The 13,026-nt window shown below is 35.4% G+C and overlaps 1 protein-coding gene across 1 annotated transcript in view; it reads right to left on the bottom strand.

Moving 5' to 3' along the window:
* Positions 1 to 13,026, bottom strand: part of LOC150101923 (uncharacterized) — a 1,001,066-nt gene that overhangs the window by 356,869 nt on the left and 631,171 nt on the right. Inside the window, exons 89-90 of the mRNA XM_090399931.1 lie at positions 11,394 to 11,456; positions 5,492 to 5,611 (exon numbers count right to left, since the gene is read on the bottom strand). Coding sequence (XP_090256057.1) covers positions 5,492 to 5,611; positions 11,394 to 11,456 — 183 coding nt within the window. The remainder of the gene's footprint in view (positions 1 to 5,491; positions 5,612 to 11,393; positions 11,457 to 13,026) is intronic.

Here is a 13,026-nt window from a genome sequence, read left to right as displayed (position 1 = left end):
ATTGGTAGAAAGTTTTCAAAAAGTGAATGAGTGTGTTGATGAACTTAACAATCGATGGTAAGAATAACGAAATTGATACGAATGTAGCAGACATTGATAAACAGTGAGGAGTGTTGACGGTGAGCAAGCATGTATGGTTGGAGATAAAATTGAAAGAGAAAATGAGAGCAAAACAAAATGACTCATTTTTGTTACAAATTCACTTGGTATGTGTCCTGATGAGAGAAAAGAATTAAACAGTATAACTAGAATGGGAAGAATAAAATACCAGGCATCACAGTAAAGTTCTATCCCTAGATCATCAGGTCCTGGGGATTTTCTTGTCTGGAATTTTTTATAGGCTGTGGTAACTTCAGATGCTGTAATGGGTCTGTCAAGCCCATCTTGGATATGAACCATTAATGTTCTAAGAGTTATAATTTCCCACTGTACTATTGTCTTCAGATTTTTGTAGTGCTTTTGAAAGGAGTCAAGGATGTCTTGAGTGATGGGCATGTCTTCACCATCAATGCAGATTTGAGAGTGTAGAAAGGCTTATGTGTTCATCATATATGTTGATTAATTTTGACAGTATATATTAGAACACAGACTGATAAGTAAATAATTAATTTATTGACTTATTGCTGATACTTCACTGGTGTTCTAACCAGCATCTTCAGAGCACAAAAAACAGTTTTTCACAGTGTGCGAGACAACAACAATCTGGTGTAACAATGGAATTAGTTAGAACAATTGTAGCTACAACACAAAGACTAAAGTACTAATTAGGCACCCTCTATGTTAAAAAATAAAAAATAAATAAAATAAAATAAAAAACATGAGAGATAACAGGTATTAGTTATGTCTTAAGATGCCTGCCTTCCAAATTTTAGGCAACTTTATACAGCCATACTTGTTGAGGTTCAGAGTATGTTTCAAGCCTTCCGTTGATTCTAAGAACAATCTCTCTGACTTATAAAAGCTTCTGTGCAGTACTTTAGTTTTCTTCCAGTTGATCGTGTGTACAGGGATATCCAAAGCATGGTCTCTGCTGGACCTGATTTGCCATAGCGATAGTGCCAGATGTATTTTCTATGTTCATTGAGGCAGATGTTCACAGTTCTTCCTGTTTGACCATAGTAAGCTTGATCACACAAACAGAGTACCTCGTAGACACCTGGATGTGATAAGGGAGAGATGCTGTCCTTGGATGAACAGATGAGAGTAGCCAATTTGACATATGGTCCAAATACGGTGCAAAGTTTTGTTTATTGAGCACTCTAGATATCTTTTCCGATGTGCCTTTAATGTATGGGATGGTGACTATTGGGGTGGACAGTGGGGGGGGGGGGATTTCTGGGGAGCATTTAGTATTTTGTCAATCTTATTGGGATTATATTGGCTAAGAAGGTATGGCATAAGTGAGCAAGTTAAACAGTAAGAGCACTGTCACTTAAACAAATTGCTCTTGCTCTGTGGGTTAGCATTTTTAGGATACCATACTGTTGGGATGGGTGATGGTGTGATTGTTTGTGTAAATATCTCCCTGTTTGTGTGGGTTTTCTATAAACTGAGAATGATAAGGAACCACCTGGAAGATATGTGATTAGTGTATCCAGGAAGGGAGGGTAGACAGTTGTTAGCTTATAGTTCTATTATAAAGTGGATTTTTGGATGTTGGCCATTTAAATGCACTAAGAATGTATCCAATCTGTCTGGACCATGTGGCCAAATAGCAAGCACATCATCAACCTAGCATAGCCAAAGCGTTGGTTTGAGAGTGGCTGTATTGATAGCTAGCTTTTCCAGGTGTTCCATGTTTGGCTAAAGGGGGAGAAAAGGGGGAGCCCATAGCTGTCCCATCTAATTGTTTGTATATTTTCCCTATTCATATCTGGCATGTATTGTGAATTTAAATAGTTAAAACATATCAGGCAGAAATTGTGACTTTAGTAAATCAAAGGTTTCAATTAATGACACATTTGTAAATAGAAAAGTGATATCGAAACTCACCATTATGTCTGAGCTTTTTAAGGTATAGTTTTTTAAAAATATTTTTTAGATAGGTAGAATTTCTAACAAAAGAGGAAGAATTGTTTGTGAGAGTGACCAATAGCTTAGCTAAATGTCTAGTTAGTTTGTATGTGGGGATTATTTATACTATCCACAGTAGGGTGTAAGGGTGTACCTTGTTTGTGAATTTTTGGTGCTCCATATATCCTAGGTGTTTTAACGTGGAAGGGCTTCAGTTTGTTTACTATTTCCTTAGAAAATAGTAAATTTTTTTCTTTTTTTTTACTTTAAACTTTTTTCAGATTCCCCCCCCCTCTCTCATTCAACTCTTTTTTATGATCCCATCTAAATTAATCCTAAACAATCCTCTCACTAACTTAAATGTCTTGATCATATCACCTCATTTCCTCCTATCCACCAAATTCTGCAATCTACATTTCTTCACAATCTCCATAGCCAGCATTCCAAAGTCCTGATACTGTCTTAGTCACTTGCCTCTGCACCCTCTCCAATGTCTCCACATCACATTGAAAACCAAGTGACCAGATCTGAGCACAATAGTCCAAGTGTAATCTGATGAGTGTTTTATGCAGTGGCACAACCACTTCCTTACCCATACATGTTAGAGTACTTCTTATCATGGCAGCACTATGATGTGCAGTGTTTGCAGAACTTGCAATATGCCCTCTAAACTTTCAACCATCACTCCGAAATCTCTAATCTCATCCACTTCCTGCAGTATGGTACCACCGATTTGCAATTTGTTGTGTTTTGGAGTGCAGAAATATAAGGCACTCCAAAACATAGCACCTTGCACTTATTAATAGTAAAATTATAGTCTTATTCCTTTGTTCAAGTCGAAAGCATATTCAAATCTTCCTGAAGGGAAATGGTATCAGAAGTGTTACTTATACTTCTCCCCAACTTTGCATCATCAGCCAACAACTGAAGATCCCCAGTCAGTCCACATGATATATCATTTACAAACAAGTTAAACAGAAGGGTCACAAGAACAGAATCCTGGAGCACCCCACTGGTTATCCTCCTTTTTTTGAGATACTGCTCGATCATATACAACTTGCTGGTATTGTTCAGATAACCACTCTCCAATCCACTAATGAATGTTTTATCTATTCTCATCCTCTGCAGTTATTATTATTATTATTATTATTCAGGCCTCCATGGAGTTAAAAGACTCATTGTGGGAGGTCCTTCCTAAGAAAGTCTATCATACCACTCCTTAAACTCATTGACCATTCTCGCTCTCTCACCACTATCAGGCAATGCAGCATTCTATGGTTCAACCACCCTCCATGCAAAGAAACCACTCCTCAACCTCTTGCTCACAGTTTCCTTTCATTATTTCCAGGTATGGCCTCTTGTCATCACTCCTTCATGCTGTTCAACTAAGTGAAGGAACTCTCCAGTGTCAACCCTGTAACCACCTCTCAACAGTTTAAAAGTCTCAATCATATCAGCTCTCCTTCTTCTATCCACCAAACTCTGCAGTCCACAACCTCGAGCCTATCCTCATAACTATCATTGTACAGTCCTGAAACCATCTTTGTTATCCGCCTTTGTACCTTTCCACAGTTAATTAATCCCCTTCAAATTCTGGGGACCAAATCTGAGAACAACAGTCCAAGTGTGGTCTGATCACAGTACACTTATACAATGGAATGATAACTGTTTTATCTCTGCAGGTCAGCGTCCTTCTCATTATTGCAGCAATCCTCCGTGTTACCTTCACCACCTTTACAATATGTCCCCTAAATTTCAGGTTTCTATCAATCATCAACCCCAGATCTCTTGTCTCCCCTACTTCCTCCAGTATAACTCCTCCCATAGAGTATGCAGTGTCCCATCGATGTTTCCCAAACCTCAAGACCTTACATTTCGCTGCATTAAACCGAAACCCCCCATTCATTTGCCCATCTATCTAGCTTATTCAAATCCTCTTGCAGGGCTGCCGCATCTGCACTATTACTAATAATCCTTCCCAGCTTCGCATCATCCGCAAACAACTGAATATCCCCTTTCAATCCACTGACAATGTCATTGATATAAAAGTTAAACAATATAGGTCCCAGTATTGAGCCCTGTGGGACCCCCACTTATAACCCTCTGCTTACTTGAAACTTCCCCACAATACACAACTCTCTGATACCCATCGGACAGACAGCCAATCCTGAATCCAGTTGACCAATCTGACATCCAGACCCATGTGCTGCAACTTAAATATCAGCTTATCATGTGGCACCCTGTCAAATGGCTTTGCTAAGTCTAAGAAAATGGCAGTACATGCCTTTCCCTCATCTAATGCTCTTGTAACTTTATCATACAATGCTAGCATATTGCTAAAACAAGAGCACCCCTTCACAAATCCATGTTGACTCAACATTACTCTCATTTGCCCAATGCTGTATACGGTCCTTTCCTACTTTCTCCAAGATCTTACTAACTACTGATGACACACAAACTGGCCTATAATTAGACACTTCCAGTTTGCTACTGCCCTTATGCAATGGCACTATCATACCTTCCTTTCATTCCATGGGCACCTTTCCCGCAACTAGACTTTCATTGAAAAGCCAGGTCAAAGGCACTGTCAGTTCCCTAGCACATTCTCTCAAAACTCATGGTGAAATACCATCCAGTCCCACAGCTTTACTGACATCCAGAGTACTCAGTATTTGTAACACACTCTCCTCCTGTACCTCTAAACCTCGAACCAGCCCTATCCCTTTAGTATTAAAACTGACTCCTCCAGGATGAAATACTGCAATAAAGTGTTCATTGAACAATTCCACTATGTCCTTTGCATCAGTCACTCTATTCCCATTTTTATTCCACAATATCATTCTTCTACAGCCATTTCTCCTCCTACTGGCCACATATCTAAAAAATTCCCTAGGATTTTCTTTGGATCTTAGGGGTCAATTTCCTCTCATATTTCAGTTTCATCTTCCTTACCACCGACTTTTCAAACATTTTTCATAGTCCAGGAATATCACTGTATATAATTTTTCCTTAATCTAACACACTTATTACCTTATCATAAAATGCAAGTAAATTGCTAAAACAATACCTACCTTTACAATTCCATGGTGACCATGATAAAGAATGCTATGTCCATCAACCCAACCCAATCCTGTATTCTATTTCTAACCAATCACCAACACCTTGAGTACAATTCTAGTTATACAGACCATAATTGGAAACTTCTGTCCTAGAACCATGCTTGTGGAGTGATACTATTTCACCTTCTTTCTACTCCTTTGGAACTCTACCCACTGCAAGACTTTCATTAAATAACCAGGTGAAGGGTATAACTAACTGTTATGCACATTCCTTAAGAATACCTGGTGGTTCATTATAAAACTTTTTGATAATATCCATTCTAAAGCATTAAGGGGTATTGTGTGAATTATGATTAGTGGGGATCTCCCACAGATACAAATATTATAATAATAATCATAATAACATATAAAACACTTACTTCTGTTACAAGCAATATTAGGGTTTCCAGTAAAACCTGGGGCACAAGAACAGTGCTGTCTATGTTGGTCTACTCTACAAAGAGTGTTGGTTCCACATGCAGTAGGACTTTCACAAAGATCTGAAAAATAAATATTTAAAAATAATGCAAATCAGTTATGATCTGTACAGACAGAGAAATGATGAATATTGTTTACGATATTGTTCACTTCATTTTTTTCCTCCAAGTAATCATTTGTTACTGTTATTATTATTATCCACTTATTATTTACTATAATATATGGCTATAAAGTGAATATCGTAATTATAAATTAGCTGCATGTATTTAATTTAAAATAGTATAACATACTCTGCTCAGTGACAAACTTTATTACTATTAACTGAAAACTTCAGACAGCATAAAACCACTGTATAAAAATTTTTAATTCATAATATATAACTGATATTAAAAGTGATGATGTGATATATCTAGGTAATCTATTAGAATTTTTAGAACTATTTCTTCTGGTATAAAACCACAAACAAAGATGTCAAATAGAAACTGTTTTCTGCACAACAATCTATTAGAATGCCAAAGCTCAAACAGATTATTCCTATAAAATATGGATAATCTATTTAAGCAGTGGTTCTCAAACTGCGGGGCATGAATAGCTTGAAAGGGGGGGGGGGGGCATGGCATTCTTTCCTACAGATAAAAATTAAAACTGCCCTAAATCATTTTTAAAAATAACAACAAATAAAAATACAGAAAGAAAAACTTTTGATGATACAGGTTTTAATTATCATGAATTTCAAAATAACTAATAATTATTTTCTTCACTCACACTTATAAAACACGTGTGCCAGAGGCAGTGTTGATAGTTCAGCAGCAGCTGCATCCTCTTCCAGGCAGCACTATACAAGCTCAGCTGAAAGCAGCAACTTAATGACATCTCATTGGTGCTTGTTTCAGTGCAATTGTGCTGATTTGTTTACCTCTTAAAGTTGACTTGATTATGAACAATTGATAATGAAGCATTTCCTGAATAGTGATAGAAATGAAGATACCAGTGCTCCTTCAACTAGTGGTGGGAAAGAAGCTACTTAGAGTGTGAAAACAAGAAAGTATGATGAAAACTATTAACTAAAACCATGGGGGGGGGCTGACAGTGTTTTCTCTTGTCAGGTGGGGCTCAGAGGTAAAAAGTTTGAGAACCACTGTACCACTGTATTTAACATTTTAACAGATTACTCATGAAATGCATTGATTTCATCAGGTAGGTGTAATGGATCAGACCATTACATCTGAAATTTCAGTAAATAATCCTGCCGTGGGCATGGATGTTTCTGATTGTCTGTGAAAATACTAGTGGTGATGGGCAATAGATGGTGTTGGTGTGGTTCATTGTAGTTGGTTGATCTAGTGGAGGAGACGGAGAGCTGTAGAGTAGGTGCCCTCCCTCGATGAGTCTTCGGACTCCCTAGAGGTGTCACGTAATAATAATAATAATAATAAGGTCCAATACATATGAAATAACAATCAAAAACTGCTGTATGTATATTCAAACTTTTATATGAAAAGCATGTCTGTAGTAAAAACTGGAAATTACAATCAAAATTGATCCAGAACATTATACAACAAATAATCATTATCAGACTATTATTACTTTACCTTGAGTTTGTTTCATTTTATGTCTGAGATCATCTATTTTGGTATCACAAACTCTCATGTGATTTAGCAGTCAAAATCCCTGCTATTACTTTTCCAATAACTTTAAATTTAGTCATAATATTTTAGGACACTGTTGTGGTTTTTTATGAGTCACTATGTTACTTCTCTTCCTTTTACTAATGATATCAAATTTCTCATTTTGGACTAACTTACAACTCTAGCCTTTCTCAACTCAAGTTCCAAAAAAATCAGCACCTGTTTTTGATACTCAAGACACTGTTTCTCATCTGTATAACTGCTAAAAATTCCAAATCCACACCAAACCTTAGAATGCTATTCACATTTGGAATGACACACACCAAAAAACATTAATAAATACTCAAGAGAAAAAAAGAGAAGTTCTTCAACAAAAATAATGAAAGGCTATTAAGAAAATGAGAATTATTGTTCAAGAGCAAGAATACCTAAAAAAAAAATAATAATAATAAAATTGAATATTGTGAACTCAATAAAGTGGTAAGCAAAGAGATCAGAAAGTATATGTGGAATGCTAATAATGCATTAACAATACTATTAACTGTATACTGGAAAATATTTATACTAATATTTTCCAATATAAATAAAAGTATTGGAATATAATACTAGCTAAAAAATGGTAAAATTTTACTGGCAAAATATGGATCAACCAACTAAAAAATTAAAGGGGAAGAATTCAGAAACAACAGATTAAAAATAGCAAGTTATTTCTACAAGAAAATTTATTCCAATTACAGCCAATTTCCTTATGCTGGCACAAATCTATTATTATCATTACATGACACCTCTTGTGTCACATAATAATAATAATAATAATAATAATAATAATAATAATTAAGGAATTGAAAGACTCGCTGGGGGAGGGCACCTACTCTACAGCTCTCTGTCTCCACCACAGTGAAGCACCACTACCATCATCTTCATCTACACCAATGCCATCTACTGCCTGCCAACACTAGTAGTTTTTGTCTTTAAATTGTGTGTTTACTCAAGGCCTATTTGTCTGTATGCAGGATGAAAAACCCAAGTTTCTGGTAGAAAAAACCCTGCTACCTCTGTATGAGATTGGGTAACTCACCTTCAATCGAAAAAAAAAACATTTTTTTTCAACTGAAGAAAAACAAGTGGATTGACATATTAACCTAATGGTTTACCGCAAACTGACTCACACTGGCCGGTATCTGCACTTTTCTTCTTCACACCATATATCTCAAAAGTTGAGTATCATACATATGCTCAAAAATAGACCTACTCACATCATAACAGAAGAGAAAACTCTCAAGGATGAATTAACTCACATATCAGAAACCCTCAAAGACAACAGGTATCCAAAAATTTAATTCAAAAGATACTTTTCTCCAACCCCTCCCAACAGCAACCCAAAAAAAATCAATACAAATCTTCCATTGTCATTCCTTATGCTGCGACAGTCTCACAGAAGACTGCAACACTTCTCAAACCATATGAAATAAGAGTAACTTTCAAACCAATTAAGACAGTCTGCAACTTGTTAAGATCAAACATCCTGGCATTTACAACATCCCTTGTTCATGTGGTTTAAATTATGTAGGACGAACTTCCAGAAGTTTGGAAATATAAAACAAAAACACATCGGAGATGTTAATAATAACAGAAAAGATAATTCCAGGTTAGCCCTTCATTTCTCGAATACCAATCACAACACTAAATGGGACAAAAGTTCTATGCCATATTTAGAGGAAGACTTTCGTAACCGAAACTTCAAAGAAGCTACTATGGTAATCCATTCAAAAGGCAGCCTCAATAGGAACCAAGGGATAATCCTTGCTGACATATGGATAAAGATCATAAAGATCACTTAGCACACCAGAATTTAACTTTTCTGCAAATTACAAAATGCACTTGCATAACAATGTCTGACATCACACACGCTCCATGTGTTTGATGTAACGCATCTTTTGAATTTGTATAACGTTTAGTACTCGTTTATGTTTCTTTCTTGACCTGTTTCAAGCTGTTTTTTATTACCTTAAGTATGCCCAGATGAAGCCAACAGTCAAGTTGGTGAAACTAGGCGGCTTAATTTGTTATTAAAATCTTTGGCCAATATATCCCAGTCTAATTTTATTATTGAATTGAAATCTAAGTATATCACTGTGTGCATACATTTGTCACCTTATTATAAGCATAAGTATGATGGTAAAACATGATCTCCCTTTAGCAAACCCATAATGACAAGGAGAAAGAATTCCATTAACTAAATATACACACATAAACCACAGTAATAAAATTCTTTAATAAGTAAATATTTGATGAGTAAATGATGGGCGATAGATGGCGGTGATGGTAACAGTGTCAGAATTGGAGAATTAATTAGTAGTGGAGAGGATGAGATGTATTAGTGAAGAAGTGTAATGTGCCCTCCCATGATGAGTCCTTGGACTCCCTGAAGGTGTCAGTAATAGTAATAATAATATTTCATCCTGAGTATCTTAGGATATCAGATGTCCTAAGATACTTAGGGCAAAATATTTACTTATTAAAGAATTTTATAACTGTGGTTTACATGTGTATGTTTAGTTATGAATTCTCCACAGATTTCACTATATAATAAAGAATTCCATTGTTATCAACATATTTCTGTATCTTTCACCAACCTCTCCAATACTTTACCTACAATTCCAGATATACAGATTGACCTACAATCTGTTGCCTTAGTCTTATCACCACCTTTGTGAAGTGGAACAATTTTGCCTTCCTTCCACTACCTTGGGACTTGTATTATTGCAAGACTTGTTAAACATGTAGGCCAAGGCAGATACTAACTCCCTGCACAATTCCCTTAAAACACATGATATATCATCAAGCCCAATGTCTTACTGACATCTAGCTTACTTACCTCCTCATATATCTCTTGATCACTCACCATTAAGTCTTCTCTTATTTCATTCTCTATACTTGAGCTTCTGATTTCACAATGAGGATGAAACACTGATGAACTGCTCACTGAATACCTTGACTATGTCCTCTGCAGCAGTTACCAATCTCCCACTTTCATCCATTAAAATCATCTTACCATAATCATTCTTCTTTCTGCTTGCCACATATCAAAAAACTGATGAGGTTTTTCCTCAGCCTGATTTTACTCATTTCTGCTTGTCCTACACTTTTGTTGTCCTTACCATATAAATCATTTTCCTGGCTTGCTCTTTATACTTTTTTTTCAAAACAGATTGTTACCATTACTCATCTTGTGCTACCTCCAAAGTACCTTTTTCTTCCAGATTTCATGCTTAATCCTCTCATTTTTCATTTTACACGTATGTTGTTCAGCCTTTTGACCTTTGGAATACATTCACACATTGATGCTGTTATATATTTCTTTGTCAGTTCCCAAATAGCATTTATTTCCTTACCACTCAACTCCTCATTCCATGCTATAGCTCCAAATTGTCTCCTAAGCTTGTCATAATCACCAGCTATGTAATTTCACATATATCCTTTCCTCACAGTATTCCTCAAACCATCTCAAGAACATTAATGACATGCTCTACATCTGTGCATATAATGTTCAATTCAAAAGACAACTGTGCAGAAAATTATATTATCTATTTTATCCCATTCTATCTTCATTTACAAATAAGATGCAATGGTTAAGTAACTTGGCTTCTTAGAAACCTAATTTCTGATAGTAATAAAGTAGCTGTCATCAATTTCTGATATGCACCCTCAAGGAGTGTACTGGAATAACTGGGTGGTTAACCCAATATTCAGCCTGCTCCATTTTCGCTGGCCAATTTGTTTGGCAGGAGAAGGAAAACCAGGATAGAAAACTCCTTCATTTTTATGAAGCTAGACAAATCACCTTCAGCTTAAGAACCCTTATAAGCATTCAATTCCATCCTTCCTAGATGGTACTGGAATTGCTGTGAATGTTCCAATCAATCAGCATCATCTCAACTAATTGTGTTATTTAGTAAAGATCTCCATGTATAATATCAGAAATAAAAATATTGAAAGCTAAGCTTCACTATATATGCAAAAATATTAAATATAATGTCTATAATTTCTTATTTTAATGATTTATCTGCAGTTAATAAGATCTTTAACTACAGATTAAAATATTCACATACATTCACAATTGAAATTGCAGTTATTGCTTTTAAATGCTACACACTATAAAAATAAATACAATTTTTATCCTGAAGTTTCATGGAGACACAAATGTATAACTTACTTGTGCAGATATTAAGAATGCAAGCTTCATGATTAAGGCAATCTTTATCATAGCGGCAACCAACTAATGAAATAAAAGAAGATGAAAGAAACAAACTAGATATAAATATATTTTTTTAAAAAAATGAATGAGTTTAAGCTACTGTTAAGAAGTATTTAATGGGCAAGAAATAATTAAAAATCTGCAAATATAATTAAGAGGCAAATGTATATTATTTTGACAAACAAAAATGTACTGTTATTGATACCAAACTCACTTGACTTGTTTATTTTTAATATAACTAGCAAAGAGATAAAAGATTTCTTATCTTGGTGATATTTAGACTAGGAGTCAAGAATTATTATTATTATTTTTTTTTTTTTTTTTAATTAGAAGGCCAACTGCATTAAATAGTATCTGGGCATCAGATTCTCACAGACAGCGGCAATATTAAAAAGTAATTGTATTTTCCTAATAATAGACGTATAGAAACAAGCAAAAAAAAAAATTAAAAAAAAATTTATTCACAGTTATCAAAATGTTCTGGTAAAGAGAGAAAAAAAAACTGACAAAAATTAAAATATAAAGCAGGTATAATAAGATATTAAACATAAAGGATATAACATACACAAAAAATAAACCTTAAATATAATTTAACAAAAAAATTTTAAGCAAATAATATATATTATTTGCAAATTAAAGGTGGAAGTTAAGGTAAAGAGGCCATTCTTTTCATCATAGTTGCATTATTAAATAAAGGGGTAAAAATAAAAACAATATGAATGACATATTTCTGGCACAAGATTGAGATATATTTTTATTAAATATTATTGCAACATATGAAAGTTTCAATCAGGAATGCAGATGAGTAGTTTGGGACCAATGAATTAAAAAGGGACAACTCTTTATTACCATTATTATTATTCCTGGCAACTGCAAGGAGTCGACAGACTCATCGAGGGAGGCCCTAACATCATGTCAAGAACAACTATTCGACACTCACACATTATCTATCATACCTCGCCTTGAACTCATTCATGGTCGTAGAACCCACAACAGACTCTGGCAGCTTATTCCACTCATTCACCACTCTCCAAGTAAAAAACCTAGCTCTAACACCCCTGCTAACCACATTCTTGCCCAGCTTCCATGTATGGCCCATAGTCCTCCCACCACCAGTCCTATTCTCAAAAATATCGTCTGGATTAATCTTATAGAAACCCTTCAGTAATTTGAATGTCTCAATCATATCACCCCTTTTCCACCTATTGACCAATTTTTGCAACCCAAAAATCTTCAACCTGATCTCATAAGGTTCATTCCACAGACCTGCTATCATCTTGGTCACTCACCTCTGGATCCTCTCCACCCCCCTCCACATCAAGAAGAAACCCTGGCACCCATATCTGGGCACAGTAGTCTAGATGGGGTCTTATCACGGCTCGATACAGAGGAACAATAACTTGTTTGTCTCTGCTTGTTAAAGTATTTTTCAGAAGCCAAGTGATTTGATGAGCTGATTTAGCCACTTTTGCAATGTGCCCCCTAAACTTCAATTCCCTATCTACCAACACTCCCAAATCTCTGGTCTCATCAATCTCCTGGAGTACGGTTCCACCAATGTGATATACTGATGCTAATCTTTTCACCCCAA

The sequence above is a fragment of the Typopeltis vanoorti genome, chromosome 11 (genome assembly GCF_054136105.1).
Source record: "Typopeltis vanoorti isolate ZY-2024b chromosome 11, IOZ_Tvanoo_1.0, whole genome shotgun sequence".
In the NCBI taxonomy this organism is placed as follows: domain Eukaryota; kingdom Metazoa; phylum Arthropoda; class Arachnida; order Uropygi; family Thelyphonidae; genus Typopeltis; species Typopeltis vanoorti.
This window is presented reverse-complemented; position numbering and strand designations above follow the sequence as displayed.